We start from the raw sequence: 23,959 nt of genomic DNA, 5'->3' as shown, positions 1-23,959 counted from the left end.
AATAGCCATATAATAAACACACTTACAACAACGATGTCTTCTATTAGAAAATATACTTTAAGTCACTGTTTATATCACTGAAATTGATTTCTGCAAAAGCCTATTTCTTCTCAGTAACCTCAAGCTAAATAACTACAACACTACTCTACCTTATAATATTTTAAAATTAATTACAACATCTGCATTCATGCTGGCCACATTTGTATCTATATGGCATAAATATTATTTATACACTTGATTAGTCAATATAACCTAAATCCTATGATCAGAGGTAGACTATAATTGTACAACTTATTTATACAGAAGTCTTTTTCTTAACCTCGTCGACAAGCAATATTGGAAATGGACAGTTATTATTTGTGCAACTCAAGCTAAAGATATTTTCATATAACCTTTTATTCTCTCTAGGACAATCTTGGACAAAAGATATACCTTGGGCTAATTTGTCTAGCATTCTCAACATATCAATGCACTAATTTTTCAAGTAACTAAAAAAATATAAATATTAATTTTAATCTCACAAAGCAATAAAATGATATACTTAATGACTGCTTTTTACATTAATTATAACATGTTACATTTAAAACACTAAGAAATGCTCTTTATGTTTTATTTTGTTCTTACTAACTTTGCCCAGAATCACACCATCACATTGTGCCAACTCTTTGGTCTATTAATTTTACAATGGCCCCTGGCCAAACTCAAACAAAATAACATGCTTATCCAAACAGCCAGAGAAATATGTCAAAACATCTATTGTTCTGGAAACTACTGCTTCTCTCTCTCTGTCTTTCTCTCTTTCTCTTTCTTCTGAAAATAAAAGGTATCCTGTTCTCCCATTCTCTCAGCTTTCATAAAGTCAACTTTAGTTGAGTCAAAGGCTAAAGATTTTAGCAAACACATGGAGTTTGTCCATTAGTTCCAGATTATGGTATATCTTGAAATATTTCTAGAAACTTCGAAACAATTACTTGTACTTCTCAACTGGAGTCTTAAAAAATAAGGGGGGAAATACTCCTTGAATCAGACTTCTTAATGATTTTTGTGACACTGACTCACTTTGAAGCCAATCATCCACTACTCAGGACAATGTTTTTAAATGCACACAATCAAATAATGAAGTTTTACAAAAGAAATCAGTATTATTAAAACAAAGCTTTATCCATGTATGCTTTGTGAGTGAGTCTAAGTAGTCAAGGATAAACTCAATTCATGTGCATTTCAAATAATGCTCTGACATGAAAAACCTTAATCCAATTATCCAGTTAACAAAATTACATGAAAAAATATATATAATTTCATCTTAAATGTACTGCGAAACTCAAAACAAAAGGATATAATATATTATTCTTCAAGACACCATAGTTTAAATCAGTGAGCCATGAACATACATAGAAACGGATCTTAGAGACAGAAAACACAATGATATGATGGTTTAGTTGCTAAGTCATATCTGATTTTTGCAACCCCATGGACTGTAGAACGCCAGGCTCCTCTGTCCATGGAATCTCAAGTCAAGAATACTGGAGGGGGCTGCCATTCCCTTCTCCAGGGAACATTCCCGACCCAGGGATCGAAACCCAGTCTACTGCACTGCATGCAGGCAGATTCTTTACCACTAAACCACCAGGGAAGCCTCATAGGATAAACATATTCATACCTTAATGGCAGTGGATGCAATTTGAATGTGGTGAAGTCTCCGAAGGGTGCTGTCCCTGTCAATGAAATAGGAAGCAGCCAGCTGATGGAGAGTTTCCAGAGTAACCGAGGAGCTATTGGTGCTGGGGTCACTTCCTTCAGATCGTTTGCTCAGCTTCCGCTTGTCCACAAAAATTGTGAGTGACTCCTCTCCTGCATGAATAATACTTTATATTATTCCATTTACCACTTAAAATCAATGTTTAAATTACCTGCAAGTGAAGAACCCTAGATTATAACCATTATGAAACAAAAGAGTGACAAATAACAAATGGGCAGGGAGTTTTGTTTACATTTTTGTTCGCAAATACTTCACACATACCTAGAAAAGTACCCGGGATCCTGACGGTTGTGAATACATATTTAGTGAGCATCGAACAGCAAGCTTTTGTGGAACTTTTCCCCTAGCTTTTATTGACCTTTTCAGATAGTTTAGCTTATCTAACACTAATGTGGCCCCAAAGCAAATTAAGATAAGAAAATATGTAAAACAAACAATAGTTACTACAGATCATTATGGCAAATGGAAACTTGACTAAGTATATTACAAAACATTGTTTTTTAGTTGCTAAGTCATGTCCGACTCTTGGATTTCTCAGGCAAGAATTCTGGAAAGGGTGGCCAATTCCTTCTCCAGGGGATCTTCCAGACCTAAGGCTCAAACCTGCATTTCCTGATTGGCAAGCAGATTCTGTACCACTGAGCCACCAGGGAAGCCCACTTCAAAACATTAGCTGTTTTCAAATGTATCTTTAAAATGCAAAGAAAACATATAAATGCCTATATAATTATATAAATATGTGTATTAGGCTCAGAGGTTATCATAAGAAATGCTTGGCTGGATGAAGCACAAGCTGGAATCAAGAGTTCTGGGAGAAATATCAATAACCTAAACTACCCTTATGGCAGGAAGCAAAGAACTAAGCCTCTTGATGAAAGTGAAAGAGGAGAGTGAAAAAGTTGGCTTAAAGCTCAACATTCACAAAACTAAGATCATGGCATCTGGTCCCATCACTTCCTGGCAAATAAATGGGGAAGCCATGAAAACAGTGAGAGACTTTATTTTGGGGGGCTCCAAAATCACTGCTGATGGTGACTGAAGCCATGAAATTAAAAGACACTTGCTCCTTGGAAGAAAAGTTATGACCAACCTAGACAGCATGTTAAAAAGCAGAGACATTACTTTTCCAACAAAAGTCCATCTAGTCAAAGCTGTGGTTTTTTTCAGTTGTCATGTGTGGATGTGAGAGTTGGACTATAAAGAAATCTGAGCACAGAAGAATTGATGCTTTTGAACTGTGGCATTGGAGAAGACTCTTGAGAGTCCCTTGGACTGCAAGGAGATCCAACCAGTCCATCTTAAAGAAATCAGTCCTGAATATTCATTGGACAGATTGATGCTAAAGCTGAAATTCCAATACCTTTGCCACCTGATGTGAAGAACTGACTCATTTAAAAAGACCCTGATACTGGGAAAGATTGAAGGTGGGAGGAGAAGGGGATGGCAGAGGATGAGATGGTGGAATGGCATCATGGACTCCAAGGACATGAGTTTGATTAAATTCTGGGAGTTGGTGATGGACAAGGAGGCCTGGCGTGAAGAAGTTCATGTGGTCGCAAAGAGTCAGAGATGACTGAGTGACTGAATTGAACTGAAGCTCAGTGGTTTCTCGCATGCCGCAGTCCATGGGGTCACAAAAAGTTGGACACAACTGAGCGACTAAACAGCAACAAATACATGGCATTAAATATTACAACATTGTGTGTTAATAGCTCTGTAGAAATCACTAACCTCCATGGGAGCTTTAGGTACTTGACCCTCTAAGGTGAAATTTAAAGTTAAGCAAATTACAGTTAAGCTGTAGTTTTCAACGTTTGAATGTTGATTTAAAAAATGTCAATGCCATTTAAGTCTAGCATTAAGAACTTGCCATCCTCAGACTTCCAGATTCTTGGATCATCTAGCATATAATTGTCAGACTTGAAGCTTGTTCTCATTCTTTCAGAAACCCATCTGTTCAGGTGGCATTATGCCCATTGACAAACTGGCAAGCCAGTTTCCTAAAAGACCAAATAAGATTTCTAGCAAAAGAAGAGCTTGCTTATCTTCTCCAAATTAAAAATAATGCCAATTTTAAAATAACACAGTCTAGTGACCACCTAATTTTAAGTGACAGTTTATACTTCCCTTCAAGAGATCAGGTAAATTGGTATCAGAAATAAGGTGTCAACAATGTTATTTCAAGAAAGTTGCATTCTCAGTTTGTATTTGGACCTCAGCTTGCCAAAGCAGGAGATGTAAGAGACGTGGGTTGATCCCTGGGTCTGGAAGATCCCCTGGAGAAGGAAATGACAACTCACGCCTATATTCTTGCCTGGAAAATTCCATGGACAGAGGCATCTGGTGGGCTACATTCTGGAGGGTCACAAAAAGTGAGATACAACTGAGTGCGCATGTGTGCGCATGCACACACACACACACACACACACACACACACACACACACACACACACATATCCTGGAAATCAAGCAGACTAGAATTACTGAAAGGAAAAAAAAAAACCTTCAAAAACATGAACGAGTGGATCAAATTATCAACAGCATTAAGTCATTTGCATGGTAACCAGCCTTCAGGTGGGAACATCTGAAAGCAAAAAGGAAATATTTATGTCAAATACTATAAGAAAAAAAAAAAAACAAAACAGCAATCATTTACCCCCAAAGGGAAGGATGAACTGTTTTGGAAATCTGACCTCACTGAATCTGAGACCAACTCACACATGTACCTAAGCAAACATCTTGCACATGGAGACAGAAAGATCAGTGCCCTTATCTTCTTATAATCTAAGAAGTCACAACGCAGCCCAATGACACATGCAAGTGCTATGATCTGAAGGTTTGTGGCTCACAAAATTCATATGCTGAAATTCTGTCCTTCTAGGATCATGGTATTAGGAGGTGGGGTCTGTGGGACATGCCTGGGTTATGAGAGCAGAGCCCTCAGGAATGGAAGTCACGCCTTTGTAAAGGAGTCCCCCAAGAGATTCTTTGTCCCTCCTGCATTGCGAAGATACAAGGAAAAATCCGTGACTGGAAGAGAGCCCTCATTCAACCATCTTGGCATTCTGCTCTCTGACTTCTAGCTTCCAGAACTTTGAACAAGACGTTTCTGCTGTTTACAAGTTACCCAGTTATTGGTATTTTGCTATAGCAGCCTGAACACACTAAGACAGCAAACGGTGTCTCCTCTTAAATACAGTCAAAAACCAAATGATAAAGATATCTTAATAAAAGTAAATAAAAAAGAAAGAAAAATTAAATATCTCTTCAGGCCAAAATTATTACATCAGAAAACAAAATAGACTGAATAGTGCTGAAGACTAAAACTTGCAAATCTCTTTAACTGCAACACTTTTCATGAAGCAGAACATAGAAGATACAGGTTAAAATAAACATATGCTGACAATATTATGAGACTCCAGAACATGTTTCCTAGACCTAGATATATTCAGTGGGGGTATAAATGCAATGATAGAGATCTACACAACCTACATAATAAGATATATCATCTAGCGAAATATGAAACCTTATAATAATAAAGAGGAAATGAAAATTTCTTCTCAAGAGTACATAGAACATATTGGCCATATATTCCATGAAAAAATCCTTAGCAAATTCCAAAAGTTTGAAAAAAGAAATCAGTTGAGAAAGTTTTTCTCCTTGATGACTCTAGACAAGCTCTTATGAGCTTGTTTTGACTAGACTCTTTCTATGGGCATTTGTCAGTCCAATTTTAGGAAGAATTCTGTCAAGTCACTTTAGCAAGAATCCCCTACCCTGAACATCTGATCATCTATAATAGCTAACCAAATTCTTCATCCTTTACCATCTCCCTGGTGACATTGGGTAACCCTGGTCTGCCTTCAGCAAGATTCCTGTTAGGTCACTTTAAAAAGAATTATTCTGCCTTCTCTGTAATATTCTATCTACCGGCCCTTCTATTCTGCTCATAGACTAAATGTACCATTTTCCTGGCTCCGCTCATAATTAAGCACAATCTCCCCTGCTATACAACTATCTTGTAGGAGGCCCCATGCATAAAGTCTGCCTTATTGTTCTTTATCAAATGTCCAGATAATTGCTTCTTTAACACACATACTGATTACAAAATACTAAAATTAAAAATTGATAGAACATTATTTTGAATTTCCTATGGATAGATATTCTATTATATAATTCTTATGTAATAGGATAAATGAAAGAAAAATAACAAATATTCTAAGAAAAACTGAGGAAAATATAATGTAATCAAGCAAAGATGGGCTCAATAAAGGACAGAAATGGTTATGGACCTAACAGAAGGAGAAGATATTAAGAAGAGGTGGCAAGAATACACAGAAGAACTGTACAAAAAAGATCTTCATGACCCAGATAATCATGATGATGTGATCACTCACCTAGAGCCAGACATCCTGGAATGTGAAGTCAAGTGGGCCTTAGAAAGCCTCACTACAAAAAAAGCTAGTGGAGGTGATGGAATTCCAGTTAAGCTATTTCAAATCCTAAAAGATAATGCTTTGAAAGTGCTGCACTCAATATGCCAGCAAATTTGGAAGACTCAGCAGTGGCCACAGGACTGGAAAAGGACAGTTTTCATTCCAATACCTAAGAAAGGCAATGCTAAAGAATGTTCAAACTATTGCACAATTGCACTCATCTCACATGCTAGCAAAGGAATGCTCAAAATTCTCCAAGTCAGGCTTTAGCAGTATGAGAACCGTGAACTTCCAGCTGTTCAAGCTGCCTTTAGCAAAGGCAGAAGAACAAGAGATAGAATTGCCAACATCCGCTAGATCATCGAAAAAGCAAGAGAGTTACAAAAAAACACATTGATTTCTGCTTTATTGACTATGCCAAAGCCTTTGACTGTGTGGACCCAATAAATTGTGGGAAATTCTTCAAGAGATGGGAAATCCCAGACCACCTGACCTGCCTCTTAAGAAACCTATATGCAGGTCAGGAAGCAACAGTTAGAACTGGACATGGAACAACAGACTGGTTCCAAATAGGAAAAGGAGTATGTCAAGGCTGTATATCGTCACCGTGCTTATTGAACTTATATGCAGAGTACATCATGAGAAACTCTGGGCTGGATGAAACGCAATCTGGAATCAAGATTGCTGGGAGAATATCAATAACCTCAGATATGCAGACGACACCACCCTTATGGCAGAAAGTGAAGAAGGACTAACAATCTTCCTGATGAAAGTGAAAGAGTGAAAAAGCAGGCTTAAAGCTCATCATTCAGAAAACTAAGATCATGACATCCAGTCCCATCTCTTCATGGCAAATAGACGGGGAAACAATGGAAACAGTGACAGACTCTATTTTGGGGGGCTCCAAAATCATTGCAGATGGTGACTGCAGTCATGAAATTAAAAGACGTTTACTCCTTGGAAGGAAAGTTATAACCAAGCTAGACAGCATATTCAAAAGCAGAGACATTATTTTGCCAACAAAGGTCCATCTAGTCAAGGCTATGGATTTTCCAGTAGTCACGTGTGGATATGAGAGTTGGATTATAAAGAAAGCTGAGCACTGAAGAATTGATGCTTTTGAACTGTGGTGTTGGAGAAGACTCTTGAGATTCCCATGGACTGCAAGGAGATCCAACCAGTTCATCCTAAAGGAAATCAATCCTGAATATTCATTTGAAGGAATGATATTGAAGCTGAAACTCCAATACTTTGGCCAACTGATACGAAGAACTGACTCATTTGAAAAGACCCTGATGCTGGGAAAGATTGAAGGCAGGAGGAGAAGGGGACCACAGAGGATGAGATGGTTGAATGGCAACACTGATTCAATGGACATGAGTCTGAGTGAACTCTGGGAGCGGTGATGGACAGGGAGGCCTGGTGTGCTGCAGTCCATGGTGTTGCAGAGTCAGACACGACTGAGCGACTGAACTGAAAGAACTGATACATAAGTTCATCACAATTCTATGTAAAAATATTCAGATTTGAAAAGTGATATATTATTCAATCAACCAAAATTTTGTGCTCAAATGTATTTTCATTCACATTCACATTTTTAAAGCCAGCTGTAGCTCATAAGCATGACATGAGTGCCAAAGGACATCCACCCATTTTGTAAAAAACTAAATGTGATTTTCAAGTGATTCAACATTCTGAGTCCATTAGAAAGTGAAAAGGATTAATGATTGTAGATATAAAAAGATGTGATTATTTCACATAGAAATCATGCAGCTGTGCCTTTTACAACTAAAATGCTGTGGAGGTTTATGGACATTAAAACCACATACTAAAGATTGCTTTCATAAAGCATGCAAAACAGAGGACTGTAAAACCACAAAAAAAATTCATGACTTTAATGTTACCCTAGGGTTAGTTCATAGGGTAAGATTAGGTATATTCCATATATTGTGAACCTCACAATTATGTGTTTTTCTGTCCTGGTTTTCAAGAGTTGATTTTGTGTCCACGAGAAACAGAAATGAAAGAACTTTCATTCTATTACCTTTTCACTTGGATCTTTTCAACTTGCATTCTCACATATATTGTTTTTAGGGATGGAGGTAATGCTTTCAAACTTTCACAACAAAAAGCAATGGAAAAGAGAATGAGTAAAAGAATCCTACAGATAAATCAATATAATCCAGTAGTTTATTATTTGCAATTTTAATTGTGTCATGGATGCAAACATGCACACATGTATTGCTGTTCAGTCGCTAAGTTATGTCCGACTCTTTGGGACCCCATGGGCTGTAGCGCATCAGGTTCCTCTGTCCATGGGATTCTCCAGGCAAGAATACTAGAGTGGGTTGCCACTTCCTTCTCCAGCAGATCTTCCTGACCCAGAAATTGAACGCGCCTCTACTGCATTGGCAAGGGTATTCTTCACCACTGAGCCTCCAGGGAAGCCCATGCATGTATTAATGGCCCATTGTAAAGAACAGTGAGTGATGCCCTTTAATTTGGTATCGAAAATAGAAAATGATGAGGTCAGCAGAATTCACAAGAGCCAGATGTGCCACGATTCAGTACAAGTTTTGAAACACATCAGAAAGTTATTATATTCATTTTTTCTTTTTATGCCTTTGCCATCTGCCAGTAGGATAGCATGTTCCAATGAGAGCCTTTCTCAACTTGATTCCCAGAATGAGCAGACACTGAGACCACGGGATCCACACATACTGGAGAGACACAATACTGGGGAGACACAACCAGTGTTGTGTTGTGTAGTTGCAGTGCACTGAGTTTTGAGGTTATTTCTTTTTTAACTGCAATGAAGGTAACTCTGGAATGTTGGCTGTATTTTGTTTTATTTTAACATTGCTACTACCCATGGACTAGTATACTGACTCCAATATATATACCATTCTACCCAGGTGAAAAAAGAATGCATTTATGGCAAATATCTTCCCAGTCATTCAACTTTCTTATTCTTGAAAATCTTACTGTGAATGTCTATTTTGCTTTTGTATGAGTTTCATTTATCAAAAACTGCTATAAGAGTAGAATAACAGGAATAACCAGTGCAAATACAGTTTAAATGTAACTGTACATTTTACTTTTGATATATAATTTTAGTTCAAAATTGTTATCCTATTTTTGGTAATAACAAATCATATTATTCCTTATGTTTTTCATTCCTTAAAAAATTCTCCAAGTTTTACTATATTTTAAGAATCTCTGTCTTTTTAAATTTTACTTCACTTTTCAGTGTTTACTCTCACTGCTAATGATCATTGTTTCCTAGCTTTCTGTGTTAAAAGGTATATCGCCTGAAGACACGAATCTTTCCACTAACATAGTGTTATAGAAAAAAGACAGGGTTTTAGATACAAATAGAAGGGGAAAAATTCAGAAAAAAACAGGCTTCTGATAAGGAGCAAAGTCAAATATATAAAGATAGGAAAAAACAGACATGTTGGCTTAATACCATTTGGCATCTGCAAGATATTTTACGAAGAAAATAGCTAGTCTTATACAGCTTTGACCAAAAAAAAAATATATGTTTTGCAAAACACTCTAAAAGAAAGCAACTGACCTTATGCGTATTAAGTTTTCCCCCCAAGTTGTCAGAAAAATTTCTAAACAAAATTGCCCAGAAACAATAGTCCCTACAGAATAACGACATGAATAAAAAAGTAACTGGAAGCACACAGCTCCAAGGAGAGATGGAACAGAATACACCCTGAATGAAATAGAAGTTTCATGGAGCAGCTTACAAACAATGCCATAATGAACATTTTTGTTATGTATAGTTGCAGACTCTTGCTATTATTTTGGTAAGATTGATTCTCAGAAGTGAGATTTCTGGAGCAGTTAAGTGCACTTGAAATTTATATAGATACTCTAAATAGTGCTGTTCAGACTTAATGTGCATATAAATCACCTGGAGATCTTGTTAACATGGAGATTCTGATTCATTAATCTGGGATGGAATCTGAGATTCTGCATTTCTAACAAGTTCCAAGGTGATGCTGATGCTCTTGGATCATGGACCAGCCTCAAGTAATGAGGCTCTAAACCACAGTAAAATTTATTACCAATTTAAATGTCTGTCTTTATCAGTGACCTGTGTGTTCCTTTAAGGAAGGTCCTGAATCTTTGTGCTTTTATAGGTAACTCAGTACATATTTGTCAAATAAATGGACAAGTGATTTATCTGTCCTATTAAAGTGCTATACAGAAAAACAAGAATAAACATAATTGTATTTATGAAATTCTAAAACTCAGCATTTATCTTTTGACTTAGTTGCCAGGAATGCCATTATTAAGATCAACTGATATAGCAAATTTAATTTCATTTTCTTCTTTGTTATCTTTATTATGATTTTTATAAATGGGCTCAAGTCATTTTAGTAGGTAACTGCCTTATAATAATTACATGTGAATTAACAATATTACTTTAATTTCAACGTTTTCATTCTCTTTACCAGAGAAATGTGAGAGACAGGGATAGAAATGAAAGAATAAGAGAGAGACAGAGACACAGAGAGATGACAGAGGTGAACTGATATAACTGATCTTAAGTAGTATGAGTCTAAGTAAATATTCAGTCTTAAATACAAATATGGAAGTGTCATTATTTTAATAATTCCTTGGAATATAAAGCTTCAGGAAATTGTTCTTTTCTTTCTTTCAATACTTTTTCTTGAACAGAATATGCATTCTAACTAAAAATGCAACTGACTATGCATTTCTAATTACTTGAAAATACATAGAAATAGTTTCATGCATTTTCAAGTAATTATTCCTATTTGGTTAAATAATAAATTATATGTATTAATATATACCTTGGCAGATTAACTTCTTTAAATTATATCACAGATAAACTAAAATAAAAGGAATTTATGCCTCCTAAGAAGAGAAAGTGAAAATAAGAAAGACAGCTATTAATCTATTTTGAAAGAAGACGGTGCAAGATATAGAATTAAAAACTATCTTTGAATATTTTCTACAGAATGTAATTTACTTACAGAAAAGTGAGAATTGAGCATTTCTATAATTAAATGAGGATATTTGGATTTCCATACTTATAGGGATGCAAGAAAATAGGAAAAAAAAATCAAACTAACATTCTATCATATCCCAGCTTACTGACCTCTGTTTTTTCTTTGACAAATAAACACACACATAAAAAATATATCATAAAATTTTTGAACTAAATAAACTACCTTGCAGGTATAGCTAATTATATACTATATAGTCACTGAGGTAGTATTTATTTTACATAATTACCCTAGTAAGTTAATATTACTCTGCATTTCAATCATGCATTTTTACACTCCAACAATGAAGAAAATATTTTCTATAGCTAGTAAAAGTAGATATCTGACAAAATGCTTTAAGATGAACCATATGGTAATCCCTGATACATTCTCATAAGAAGCACTTTCAGAAAAAAAAATTCAAAAGCAAACTTGCAAGCAAAAAAATATAACTCTTTCTGCTAAAAAATTAATGATGGCTTTTAAAACTGTGCATTCAAAATCAAAATAGAACTGTTTTATGTTGCTGAGAGTAAAAAAAAAATTCTTTAAAGTTATAAATGAACAAATCTCAATATACAATCTATTTGCTTCTAGAATGAATTTTGGTCCAATAAGAAAAACATCTCTGAGAAAAAGAGTACTTGGGAGGGAAGTACTTTGCCTAAACTATCCTCACTGAGTCCACATTCCAGACCCTGCCCACAGAGGTGTGGGTTGACAGACAGGTGGGTGCTGGGAAGGGACTTGGGAGTAGTAACCCCACCTTTTCCTCATCTTCCTCTTTAGGATGTGCTTTCTGGAGCACAGAGCACCCCCTGTGGTCGGCTTCTCACCTCCTTATGCTTTCAAGAGCCATTTCACCAGGAGGTGTTCATATCCTCCAGGAACTGTGGATGGCTCAGAGCTGTACCTATGACTGCCTGGACAAGTCTTTGCAATTGTGGAGGTGAGGCTTGGGTCATATTGAAAATTACTAAAAACATTTTGATATACCATTTTTTATCAATTTTTAATTAATTTTTTATTTTCATCTCCCTTAATCCTTTGTTCTTTTCTATTGATCGAGAATCCTGACCTGTTATTAGTGAACACCCTCTATCTGCTCAATAAGCCAAACAATGTTGAGGTCTTTTGGTTTCCATTCACTCATTTTTTTTTCTTTTTTCGGTATTTCTGTATTCAGTACACAGATGCACTTTATTTCAGTGTTTGTCATAGATTGTATTATAATGAAATATATTATAAAAACAGTCCTGAAATATATTCCATAGCTAGAAATCAATATATCCCAGGAGTGCAATCTTCTCCAAGATTGATTCTTTAAATTTAGTAGCTTATTTTAGATTTTTAAACTGTGATGGAGTTTAGATATCATTATCCCAAAAAGAAGCAAGCTAAATAACTATACTGAAAAATAGTTTGGAAGCTATAAGATGAAACAAATGTAGAAAATGATATATATTGAAGAAGGCTTTTTATAATTTATTTTCCCCTATAGGAAGATAATTTAATCACTGACTTATCTATCATAAAATATCCCATTAAAGGCTTCACATATCCTATCCCAAGTTTTATGTCTAAGTCAATAACATGATGTACTAAAAAACTCGGGGAAAAAAGACATTTTTCATTTATTTCCTTTTCATCAGTTTAATGCTCGTAGAGAGGATTTTACACTCAACTTGTTTTGAAAAATGTTTAAATTTAGTTGAAGACCTAGTTACTTAGGAAGCATCTACTTATAAAGTAATGAGTTTTCAGATGCAAAGTAGTATATATAGACTGGATAAACAACAGGGTCCTACTGTATAGCACAGAGAACTGTATTTAATATTCTGTGATAAACCATAATGAAAAACATGAAAAACAATGTGTGTGCATATATATATATATATATGTATAACTGAATCATTTTACTGTAAAGAAGAAATTAACACAACATTGCAAATCAACTACATTTCAATTAAGCCTTAAAAATAAAATTTTAAAACCTGGCTTTTTACTTAAAATATCCTGCTTGTATACCTGACATCCTCGGTGTTAATATTAGAGTTGTTCTTCAGTTTTGGTCATTTAATGAGAGAGAAAGAGAATTTACTCAAGTTAAATACCACCAGTCTCAATTTTTAAGAAATGGAGTAATACAATTTCATGTTCAGTCAGGTAAAACATATGAAGTTAAAATACACTTATAGCAACAAAAGAGAGTGTCATTACAATAGCAATAATTTTAAAAATGGCTGAAATTAACCTAGTATACATTTTAATTGCTAATAGTTTATATCCTTAAGCTACTAAACTAATTTCATGCATTTTAGATAAATTATTAACATCACCCAACAGAGAGATTTCTGAAGGAAAATACAAGTAACACTTAAAGATGAAAAAATAATTTCAACAGAAAATACCAGGAGTACTAAATCCAAAGAACAGTCAGAGATTAGAAGGCAAATGAGCATGATGATTCTATTCTTTCCCCCAACCCACCATGAAAGACAATGCTTGAATAAAACTTTTAAGTAATTGAAGTAAATCAATTTTGAGAAAGTAGATTGTCATTATCAAATAATCAACCTTAAAAAGTAATTTACCACAAAGGTTTTCATCAACCATGTTTATAAAAACAAGACAAAAACATACAAAACAAAAACTATCTTAAGGTAACAATGTGACACCCATAATGCCAAAGCGATGAAATAAATTAAAAAGTCACTGCAGTTTTGCTGCTAAGGAACAGAAATATCCCTGAGAATCATCTCTACTTTTGATCTCTTCTGTCTCCCCCCTTGTCACTTCCTTCCTTTCTTATTTGAAGAATATATTTTATGTTCTGAAATTCTTCTGGGAACTCTGTATTGTTGATGTAATGAAACCTAGTATGGTATGTGTTGCAACACTGAACTTTTAAAGGAGGTGTCATAGAAATAATTGAAATTTGACTTTCACTTCAGATTTTATTGTATTAATAACCATTGTCATTCCAAAGCCAAATAGACATAACTTTCAAAGAATCAGCTTTCACAATTATGGGGGTATTTTTTGTCACTGTTTTGCCATCAACACTGCTGTAATAACAGCAATTACATAAATGCATGGCTTGTTTATGGCACTTAACTAATCTTCCCATGACCCTGCCACACAGGTGTTACTCTCCCCCATTTCTCCTTAAAAAAAAAAAAAAAAAAAAAAAAGCAGTGAAGCTACTCGTTTCTAAGGTCTCACAATTGGTTTAAAATAAAAAAGGAGTAAGGATTCAACACCGGGCTAGTCTGATCTCTTTATCTCATTATTTTAGTATTATTTATTTACGGAGGAAGGTAATGGAGAGAGAATGTGCATTACAGCTAAACTTTTCTGTCTGCCTGGACTACCTCTCTCTTCTACATTTAATTCCTCAGGCTTCCATGGCAGACTTGCTTCTTTAGTGTGTCCAGGGGTCTCTCCTTTTTCACCCTCCTCATGCCTTGTTCACCTGCTCCCCATCTCATCCTGATTCTCTCCAATTCTGAATCTATTGGTTTATCTGACCCATTCTGGCTCCATGGATTCCCCTCTTTCATTCAGTCTTCTTCCTGAATTAGACCTCAATTATCCTCTTTCATATATTTCACCATTTTGACATTTATCTAGTGGACTGGGCAGTAACAGCTTCCTAGCAAAGTGTAGTTTCACTTATTCATTTAAAATTTTAACAAATATTTAAAGAGAAATTATTGTGTGCCCAGCACTACTATAATGTTGATTGAAAACATTGCACAATGCAGAAGTTGAAAATTAAGTTTTATTTGGTGGACAAAAATAAGGAACTAAGCCCAGAAGATAGTTTCTGAGGTCACTCAGGGACTGCTCTGAAAAGAGAAGGGAGGAGTCAGGATACATAGGAGTTTTGCAACAAAAACCAGGTAGTGGAACATCAAAAAATTACTTTTAATTAAAGAAAAGTTTTAAAAATTGAAAAAAAAAGAAATTCAGGTTAATGAATTTAGCACTTTTCTATGTATGGGAAGATGCAAGAGTCTGTGCTAATTGAAATCATTCCTCTGATATGCACTTTAACTATCTAGGGCCAGTATCCTCCTTTTTCTGTCAGGAAACCCATCAGGGTCCACAGCTGGGGTGGCTGCAGTGACTGATGGCTTGATGGCTACAACATGCTTTGTTCAGACATTGGCATTTTCCATACACAATAACCGTAGGGGGTAAATTGGTAACAAATACAGGCAAGATTCCTATCTTTAAGAAAATATGCAGGAATGACAGATGATAAACCAGGAAACATTTTTTTTTTACATAATAATAAATACTATGAAGAATGTAAAATGAGATCATGAAATAGTAGAGACTCCTGGTGGTCTATAGGCACTATTGCTGGTGGAAACATCAGTAATGTTACTCCCCTTTGAGAGTAACATTTGTGCAGAAAAATGTGAAGTTTCCTTGTGGCTGAAAAATCAAGCACAATCAGGAGAGTGGTCAGATGAGGTTTCAGATGAAAGCCAGTAGCATATCATTCACATGGCGCGTTAAGAAACCATAGAAAGGCATTTGGATTTCATATCAAGTGGCTAATTGTAGGTTGAGTTAAAATAACTCAAGTTTTAAAAAGATGTGTGCAAAGGACGAACGCTAGGAGAAATCTAGAAGAAACATGACGGTCACTTGTCTAAGGACACCGGGGTGGGAGTCAGAAAAGAATTTGATACAGGATATATTCTGGAAAAATAAACTGATGTGACTTGGTGAGTCTGGACAGGCAGGAAATGGGGGAAATATATACATGCTCTAAGACAGGAAAAATAAAGAGCAGGTGGTCTTTCACACCACCTCACCATTAGTGTGAATCAGTCTGTCTGTCTTCCATACACTTCCTGAGAAATTGACAAGGGGGCAGGGAATCACTGTTTCCATGGTGATCCCTACCCAATTTTGTCCAATGGTCCTCTTTACAAGAAAGAGAAACATCAATTTTAAATGAAATATTTGGACATTATTTAAAGTCCTATAAAACATTATTAAATATATGGAATTCTGGTATACTTTTAAATTTTAGAAAAGTGTCATTTTCTTCCTATTATCTCCCTCCAAATCATTTACATGTATTTAAACTACTGAATTATATATCACCATGATAAAACACATGTAATGATATTTAATCACATGGAGGAAGAAGTAACATTATTAATCTCTACTTTCATGTTATGCATCTTCATTGATATTCATTTCAATGAAATATTTTCTTCATATCATATATCATATGATACTCTCTTCATATCATATATCGACCACCATCAGAAATGTTAAAATAGCTCTAAAAATGTAATTTTGGAATTTTAATTTTTTACTTCAGAACCTTTCCTGCTCTCTGTAAACAGAGTCCCATCTGTGACTAGATTGCTTATTATTCAAATTTAAACAAAATTTGGCACATCATCTTGCATTATAGAGTATCATAACTATGCCTATATTTCGTCTATGTTATTAGCTTGTAAATTACCTTCAGGCAGAAACTAAGTGACAATCCTCTACCTCACCCTTGTGAACACCATACAAGATATTTAGCAGTAATTCAATAAATGTGTTGATTAAGTTAATGAATGAAATCTAAGATTATTCAAACTGCAGCAATTCGGATGAACCAACACTTTTCCTTGACTTATACAGTTTTATGCACAAGCACACACAGGCACAAATATTTCAAAGAGTCGTACCTCCCAGAGTAGCAGAGAGCAAGAAATGTGTCCCATATTTCTTGATAAGATTTTCTGTGATTTGCTGAAGGGTAGGTCGACGTCCCAAAAGTCTTATGTTGCGGAAGAATTCAGGGGCAAGAGGCAGAGGGGAGCCAAGGAAATTTCTTCTCTCAACTGCAAGGTTATTTACTTTCCAGCGGCCAAACTCCCTGAAAAGCAAATTTATTTTTATTCATAAATACATAATCTATCTGAATGTTTTCATTTGAAAAGTTCACTTGGTGGTTTTGCTGGAGTCACTACATTACAATGATTTTTGCTTGTAACAATACTGCATGTGCTATGGGTAGGAGAAGCAATATTTATAATTTATGTAGCTGAGAGTGACTATTCTGAAACCAAGTCGTGTAGAGGAAAAATAAACCACTTAAAGTAAACAGCTTCTACTGATTTTTTTCCTAAGGAATTATGTACTTATAAAAATGATTTCATTATGCATAGGATATTAATGTAGAATTATTTTTAAGAAGGAAACTAAAGCAATATTTTATTATTTTCCAAAGGAAGTTGAAAAAAGATTAAATTTGTTTTTATCATTAATGATTCTTTTTCTATTCAGTTTAGATTGGAAACTTGTAAGACTTCAAGAATATTAAGGAGCTGTAGAATTTTTAAAAATATGATCAAAAAAGAAACTAGTTCTTGTAATAATTGTTGCTTACAGTATATTTTGAAACCCCAATTCAACTTAACCAGCAATTACTCAAGATGCAAAATGACTTTTAAGCTGGATTTGTTCAAATCAGAAAAATAGCAAATATGAATATAAAAGAATTATATAAAAATGTATACATTTATATTGAGTTAAAGCCAACCTAATAATATTTTAGAAAATGACTATGCTGAACTAGATTGCCTGATATCAACTATACAGATTTTTCTCCCCCTTCAGGAATGATCTGGTAAATCTGAAGTAGCTTCCACAGAGATTTCCTTCTACTAGATTTAAATTCATCTAGTTGTGTAATTTGACCCCATTACTACTTAGCAAATAAAATGCTGATTAAATATTGTATAAATATGTGCCATATTTATTTACATTTTTGCCTACAAAAAATACCTTAATGCCCTGCCAAAAAAAGCGCATGATAAAGATACATCTGTGAGCCAGACTCTAAATAGAGTTTACATTCTAGAGATAGTTTTAAGAACAAACAAAGATGTTATACTTTAAACACATTCAGATTGTGGCAAGTGCTAGAAGGTACCACAGGCAGCCTATTGTGATGGCCCATAGGCAAGATGGCCCTATTTTATCATGTGACCAACCAGAGAGGCAACTCCAGAGAGGTGCTATTTGATACTTAGCCAATCTTTACAGGGAAAATACAAGAGAGTAGTTGTGGGGAGGCACAGAAAAGATTTACACAGAATAATGAAGAACGGTAAACACTTCCAGGACCAAGAACCATGTCCCTGATGGAGTCTCTAACCATGAATCATTCGTTCCTGCGACACAGATTTGGCAGCCAAATAATCCATCCAGTCTTTTGGAAACTAATTACAAGAAAAGGTTCACTAAGGAATCTAGGTAAGACCAGCCTGAAAATGGTGCCTTCATTGAGACACGCCTGCTAGCACCTCTGTAAATCAGCAGATTCCCAACAGCTTTAAACAGTATGATTATACCAATGTTCTCAAACATCAAGACTTATTAGAATCACCTGGAGACTCCACCCCAGAGTTTCTGATTCACTAGGCCTTGGATGGGGTCAAGAGTTTGCATTTTCAACTAGCAATGCTAATACTGCTATTCCTGGGATCATGTTTTGAAGTAAACTACTGATTAGATCATTTGGTGTGTTGCTTTAAGTCAAATTTACTTTGAGTAAATTTTAAAACCCCTTTTCAGTAAATTTCAGGAATTTATTACTGCATTTATTACTTCATGTTTCCTCAGAAGAGAGTAAGAATGTTGTTATTATCTTCCCAAACCTGATTGATAACAGTAATTTCCTATTTCTTTTCATTTTGTAAGAGATTTACCTGAATTTATTTGTGCATGTGTATGTTTGATATACATGTAGAGTATACAAATGGAAATATATATTCAAAATATTAAGGTTTTAGTGTTTTGTGACATAAGGTATACAATAAAACAGTGCTTCTAAAAGTTATTTATTAAACCATGATCTAAATAATAGTTGCTCATTAATTTTAAAACTTTACTCCCCAACAGTTACTTTTTTATTTGCTGAAAAGATTTTATAATTTTATCAAAGGAGAGTAACATAGCTTGAACCTAAAGTTGTGGTATATCTTTTTCAATGGTTTAAATGAACAGATTTATAAACTCATATGAATTGACAAATACTCATAAGTTAAGATACAAATTGCTAAGTGAAGTAATTGGACTTTAAGTAACCAAGATGATTTTTTGATGGTGATTTTTTTTATAACCTGTACAAACTCTTTCTAAATTGCTGTTTCTTGCTGGATGACTGTAGGTTAATGCATAGTGGAAGAGTGCAATCCCAGCCTCCATTATTTTTTTGACAATTAGTGAATGTATACCGCCAACCCATGATCAGTACCAACCCATGATCTATTCTGACTTGAAATATTTGCAACTTTCTTTTAGCTTTTCTTCTTAAATTTAAGTCATTTTCTGAACTCAGCTATGACATTAATTTAACAAGAAAATTTACTAATTGTTTGCCACTTATTGTCGTAGCTACCAGAAATCTTGCTGGTAGTATAGATGAATAGAAGAAAACCTCTGACCTCAAGGGTTCCAAAATATTACTAAGTGAGGTATAACATGAATGAATAAATTGCAAAACCTTCACAATGTGCAAAAACACAAGTGGGACAATAACTTAATGAGCATAACCCCTCGGCCCAATTCCTTGATATAAATGTTACTAATCTAACTCATTTCGAATATGTTTTGCCTTCCCTTAGATATGCACACCTCACATGGCTATTAAGAGTCAAAGGCTATGGACAATCTTCCAGGCAGTTTTCTTCATCTTATCGGATGCTTTTTATTACCTCAGTCTGTTAACACCGATATGTTTATGGTCTCAATTCACCTTCCAACATTTCATGGGACAAACCACTTTGCCATACCAGCAGGTTCATTTATTCTCTCTGTCATACAACACCAAGAGTAAAGGACAAACCCTTTGGGAGTGTCACCAAATACTAAAACTAAACTAATTAACCAGTCAACTAACTAAATGAATAAATAAATGAATTAAAAAAATAAACAGGATTGTTAGTAACTGCAGTAAATTGTTTTAATTTTCAAAGCTTTATTTAAGTTCTCCTAGTTTTTTTAATATTTTTCATATAAAGAATGAAATATTATACTTTCTATTATTTGCATAGAAAACACAAATATTGGTGTGAAATCTGAGATCTCTCATTGCTATTCACATTTTGCTTGTACTGTAATGATATATGATCACTGCTATGATCTCTATAAATTTTTGCTGAAAACCTACTTAGAATATACTGAACTCATCCTTAGAAGTGGTGATAAGAGCACTTCACGTAAAGGAAATAATCTCTGAACAATTAAGTACCATATTGTGAGCAGTAGACACAGATATGAATTCAAATAATGTGTCTCTTTCACCTGAGCGCAAGTATGACCGCATTTATTGGTGTTCTTCAAAGTCAGTGTGGCCATGTAGCTTACTGTGATCAAAAAAGTCTGAGCTGTAGGTTAGCCTGGAAAATCAGCTTGGAACCCTGATCAAGAAAGGTGATTTAAACACCTATCCTTCAATCACTGGACCTGCACCTTCTTAGGATGAACAGGAGCATGAAGTGACAAGAGAGCTTGTCATGTAAGCTACCAAGATTGTTACAGAGCTGGTCATTTGTTTGCTTGCTTTCTAGCAATACCATGGCTAAAATCAAGTATTTTAAATTTGGTGTAACTTGAGAAGACAAGAAGGAACTAATGATTGCACAAGAATTAGAAATTTATGGGCACAGTTTTTGTTGTTTTTGTTTTTTTCTTTCCTGAAGAATAAATTCACTTCAGTGGGAACTAGACCATGCATTCATTAAATTTTGGAAAAACAAAGTAATAGAGTGCTGAATTGAAAACATCCTGTCTGATAAGATTATCATAATAAGAGCGTTTTACCTAAAGGCATCTCAGGATTCTACCCAGATGCATTATGTTTATATTAAATAAGAGCATTGTTATATATAACTAAGTGCTGTATTCTACCTGAAGCCCTCATAGAACATAAATGTCATCTCATATGACTTTTGGAAGTCTTTAAGTGACATCAGCACAATCATCATTGTTTAGTGTAACTCAGCCCCTTTCTAAGCATCACTATTTTGTAGAACACACAAATGGATTATAACCAGTTCAGCCAGAACATTACTTTGAAATTGTTTTCTTTGGCTCTAAGGTGCCTCCATTAGTTGATTAGAGTTGCATGTTTGCTGCTAAAAATTCTGACTTGCAAGCATCATTTATTATGTGTGTCCCTATAAAGTTTACTTTTCTACAACCATATTTATTGTAATTTTATCCCTACCCCTCTCATAAAAAAGATTAGAAAACCTGAATGACATCAACAAATTTCATTTAAATAATGGTTACATCATTGCCACATTGTCATTGACCTTTCTTATTTGTATTTACATTCTGTGTGAATATATAAATGTACTCAGTACACTTGACTTGCACTTACACTTGACTTATCATTAACAATCATGCTTTCTTTAAAGATAGTAACGATAACCCTATGTGCAAAACAGAAAAAGAGACACAGATATACAGAAGAGACTTTTGGACTCTGTGGGAGAAGGCGAGGGTGGGATGCTTCAAGAGAACAGCATCAAAACATGTGTATTATCAAGGGTGAAACAGATCACCAGCCCAGGTTGGATGCATGAGACAAGTGCTCGGGCCTGGTGCACTGGGATGACCCAGAGGGATCGGGTGGAGAGGGAGGTGGGAGGGGGGATCGGGATGGGGAATACATGTAAATCCATGGCTGATTCATGTCAATGTATGGCAAAAACCACTACAATATTGTAAAGTAATTAGCTTCCAACTAATAAAAATAAATGAAAAAAAAAAATAATCATGCTTTCTTTAAAATTACACATGTATAATTGGTTCCTGAAAAATACAGAATCTGCCACGGTTGATATTAGATATTTTGTACTTACTACCAAAGGAAGGGCAAAGTAAAAATATTGATGAAATGAGTTTATACATTTGCTGAAAAGGTTTATCTTTAACTGCTAATTTACACTAAATAAAGTTGTTTTGTGAAGTCCTAAAACCTATTATTACATTACTTTTCATGATAGTACATTTGTTGGCTTGAAATTTTAATTCTGTCAATATTCATTAAAACTTGCAGACACAACAGAATATTGAAACAAAATATATTACCCAAGCACTAATGTGTGGACAAATCTAGCCTAAGAATTATAAATTAATTTGCCAAGCTTTAGCAGCAATAACCTTCTAATTGCATCTGTAAAATCATACTGATCTTAAGAAAGGCTGCTAATAATCAATAACTGGTCTCCCATAATTCTATTATGCATAATCGTTATATATAAAACTGGCTTTTTTAAAGTTCTTTCAGGGGAGTTTCCACATCTCACAAATGATGCTATTTTCCATTTGGCCAGAACAAGGGAAATGTTGCTAATGGCCTGAATAATAGTAGTTCTGAGGCCAGTTTTCTAAAAGCAACTGAATGCTGAGAAGTTGGCAGGATAGAGAATCCATTCTCTTTCACCCTCCTGCCCCTTAATACACTGATACTTTCTCTCTTTCTTTTTTTAACAGTAGCAGGGTTTTTAAAGCTTGGGAGGTATTTTAATATGAAGCTAGGAATTTAGAAGAATGAATCTATTAAAAATATTGGAAGAAAGGCATAATCACAAATATGACTTATGTGAAATGTTTGCATGCAGGGTTTTTGAGAAGCATCATTAATGTCTATTGTATTTTGAATAAGCTGCCAAATGTAGAGGAGAATGTTTGTACTGTGCTAAGTTGCTTCAGCCGTGTCTGACTCTTTGCGACCCCACGGACCGTAGCCCGCCAGGCTCCTCTGTAGATGGGACTCTCCAGGCAAGAGTACTGGAGTGGGCCGCCATGCCCTCCTCCAGGGGATCTTCCTGACCCAAGACTTGAACCGTGTCATTAAAATCTCCTGCATTGGTAGGCAGATTCTTTACCACTAGCTCCATCTGGGAAGCCCTCAGAGTAGAATGAAGACCAATTATCATGATTGCAACAAAGCATTACCCATTCCAGTAAAACAATAAAAATTCATTGTATTAACAGCTGTAGCCTCTTGACTATATTACTGAGTATATAAGATCTGGATGGGGTTACTGAGAAATTTTTAAGAATGGTTTGGTTTGTGGCTACTAATGTATTTTTCTAATTCTTAAAATATGTTACATTTTTAGGGCTATGAAATACTGAAAATGATTTAATTTTATCTTGAAAGTGAAAAGAAAGTGAAGTCACTCAGTTGTGTCCGACTCTTTGCGACCCCATGGACTGCAGCCTACCAGGCTCCTCCATCCATGGGATTCTCCAGGCAAGAGTACTGGAGTGGGTTGCCATTTCCTTCTCCAGGGGATCTTCCCAACCCAGGGATAGAACCCGGGTCTCCTGCATTGCAGGCAGACGCTTTACCATCTGAGCCACCAGGGAAGCCACAGTTTTAAATTGTTTTCAGTAGTTTAATAGAGATTTGAATCAAAATTTAAGGAAAATACCACAGGTATCCCCCAAAGTAATTCATTTCATAGGACTATAGTGGGACCACATGCTTATATACCGATGGAGATACATACATGGGCGTGTGCTTAGTCATGTCCAGCTCTGGGATCCCATGGACTGTAACCCACCAGGCTCCTCTGTCCATGGGGATTCTCCAGGCAAGAATATTGGAGTGGGTTGCCATGCCCTCCTGCAGGGGATCTTCCCAACCCAGGTCTCCCACATTGCAGGCAGATTCTTTACCATCTGATCCA

General features: G+C 35.3%; 1 protein-coding gene across 2 annotated transcripts in view; it reads right to left on the bottom strand.

Annotated features, from left to right (window-relative positions):
* Positions 1–23,959, bottom strand: part of BRINP3 (BMP/retinoic acid inducible neural specific 3) — a 459,847-nt gene that overhangs the window by 210,692 nt on the left and 225,196 nt on the right. For both annotated transcript variants that reach the window (XM_065936721.1, XM_065936720.1), the window contains exons 3-4: positions 16,931–17,121; positions 1,661–1,851 (exon numbers count right to left, since the gene is read on the bottom strand). In XM_065936721.1, the coding sequence (XP_065792793.1) occupies positions 1,661–1,851; positions 16,931–17,121 (382 nt within the window). The remainder of the gene's footprint in view (positions 1–1,660; positions 1,852–16,930; positions 17,122–23,959) is intronic.

Source organism: Muntiacus reevesi, chromosome 5, assembly GCF_963930625.1.
Source record: "Muntiacus reevesi chromosome 5, mMunRee1.1, whole genome shotgun sequence".
In the NCBI taxonomy this organism is placed as follows: Eukaryota; Metazoa; Chordata; class Mammalia; order Artiodactyla; family Cervidae; genus Muntiacus; species Muntiacus reevesi.
This window is presented reverse-complemented; position numbering and strand designations above follow the sequence as displayed.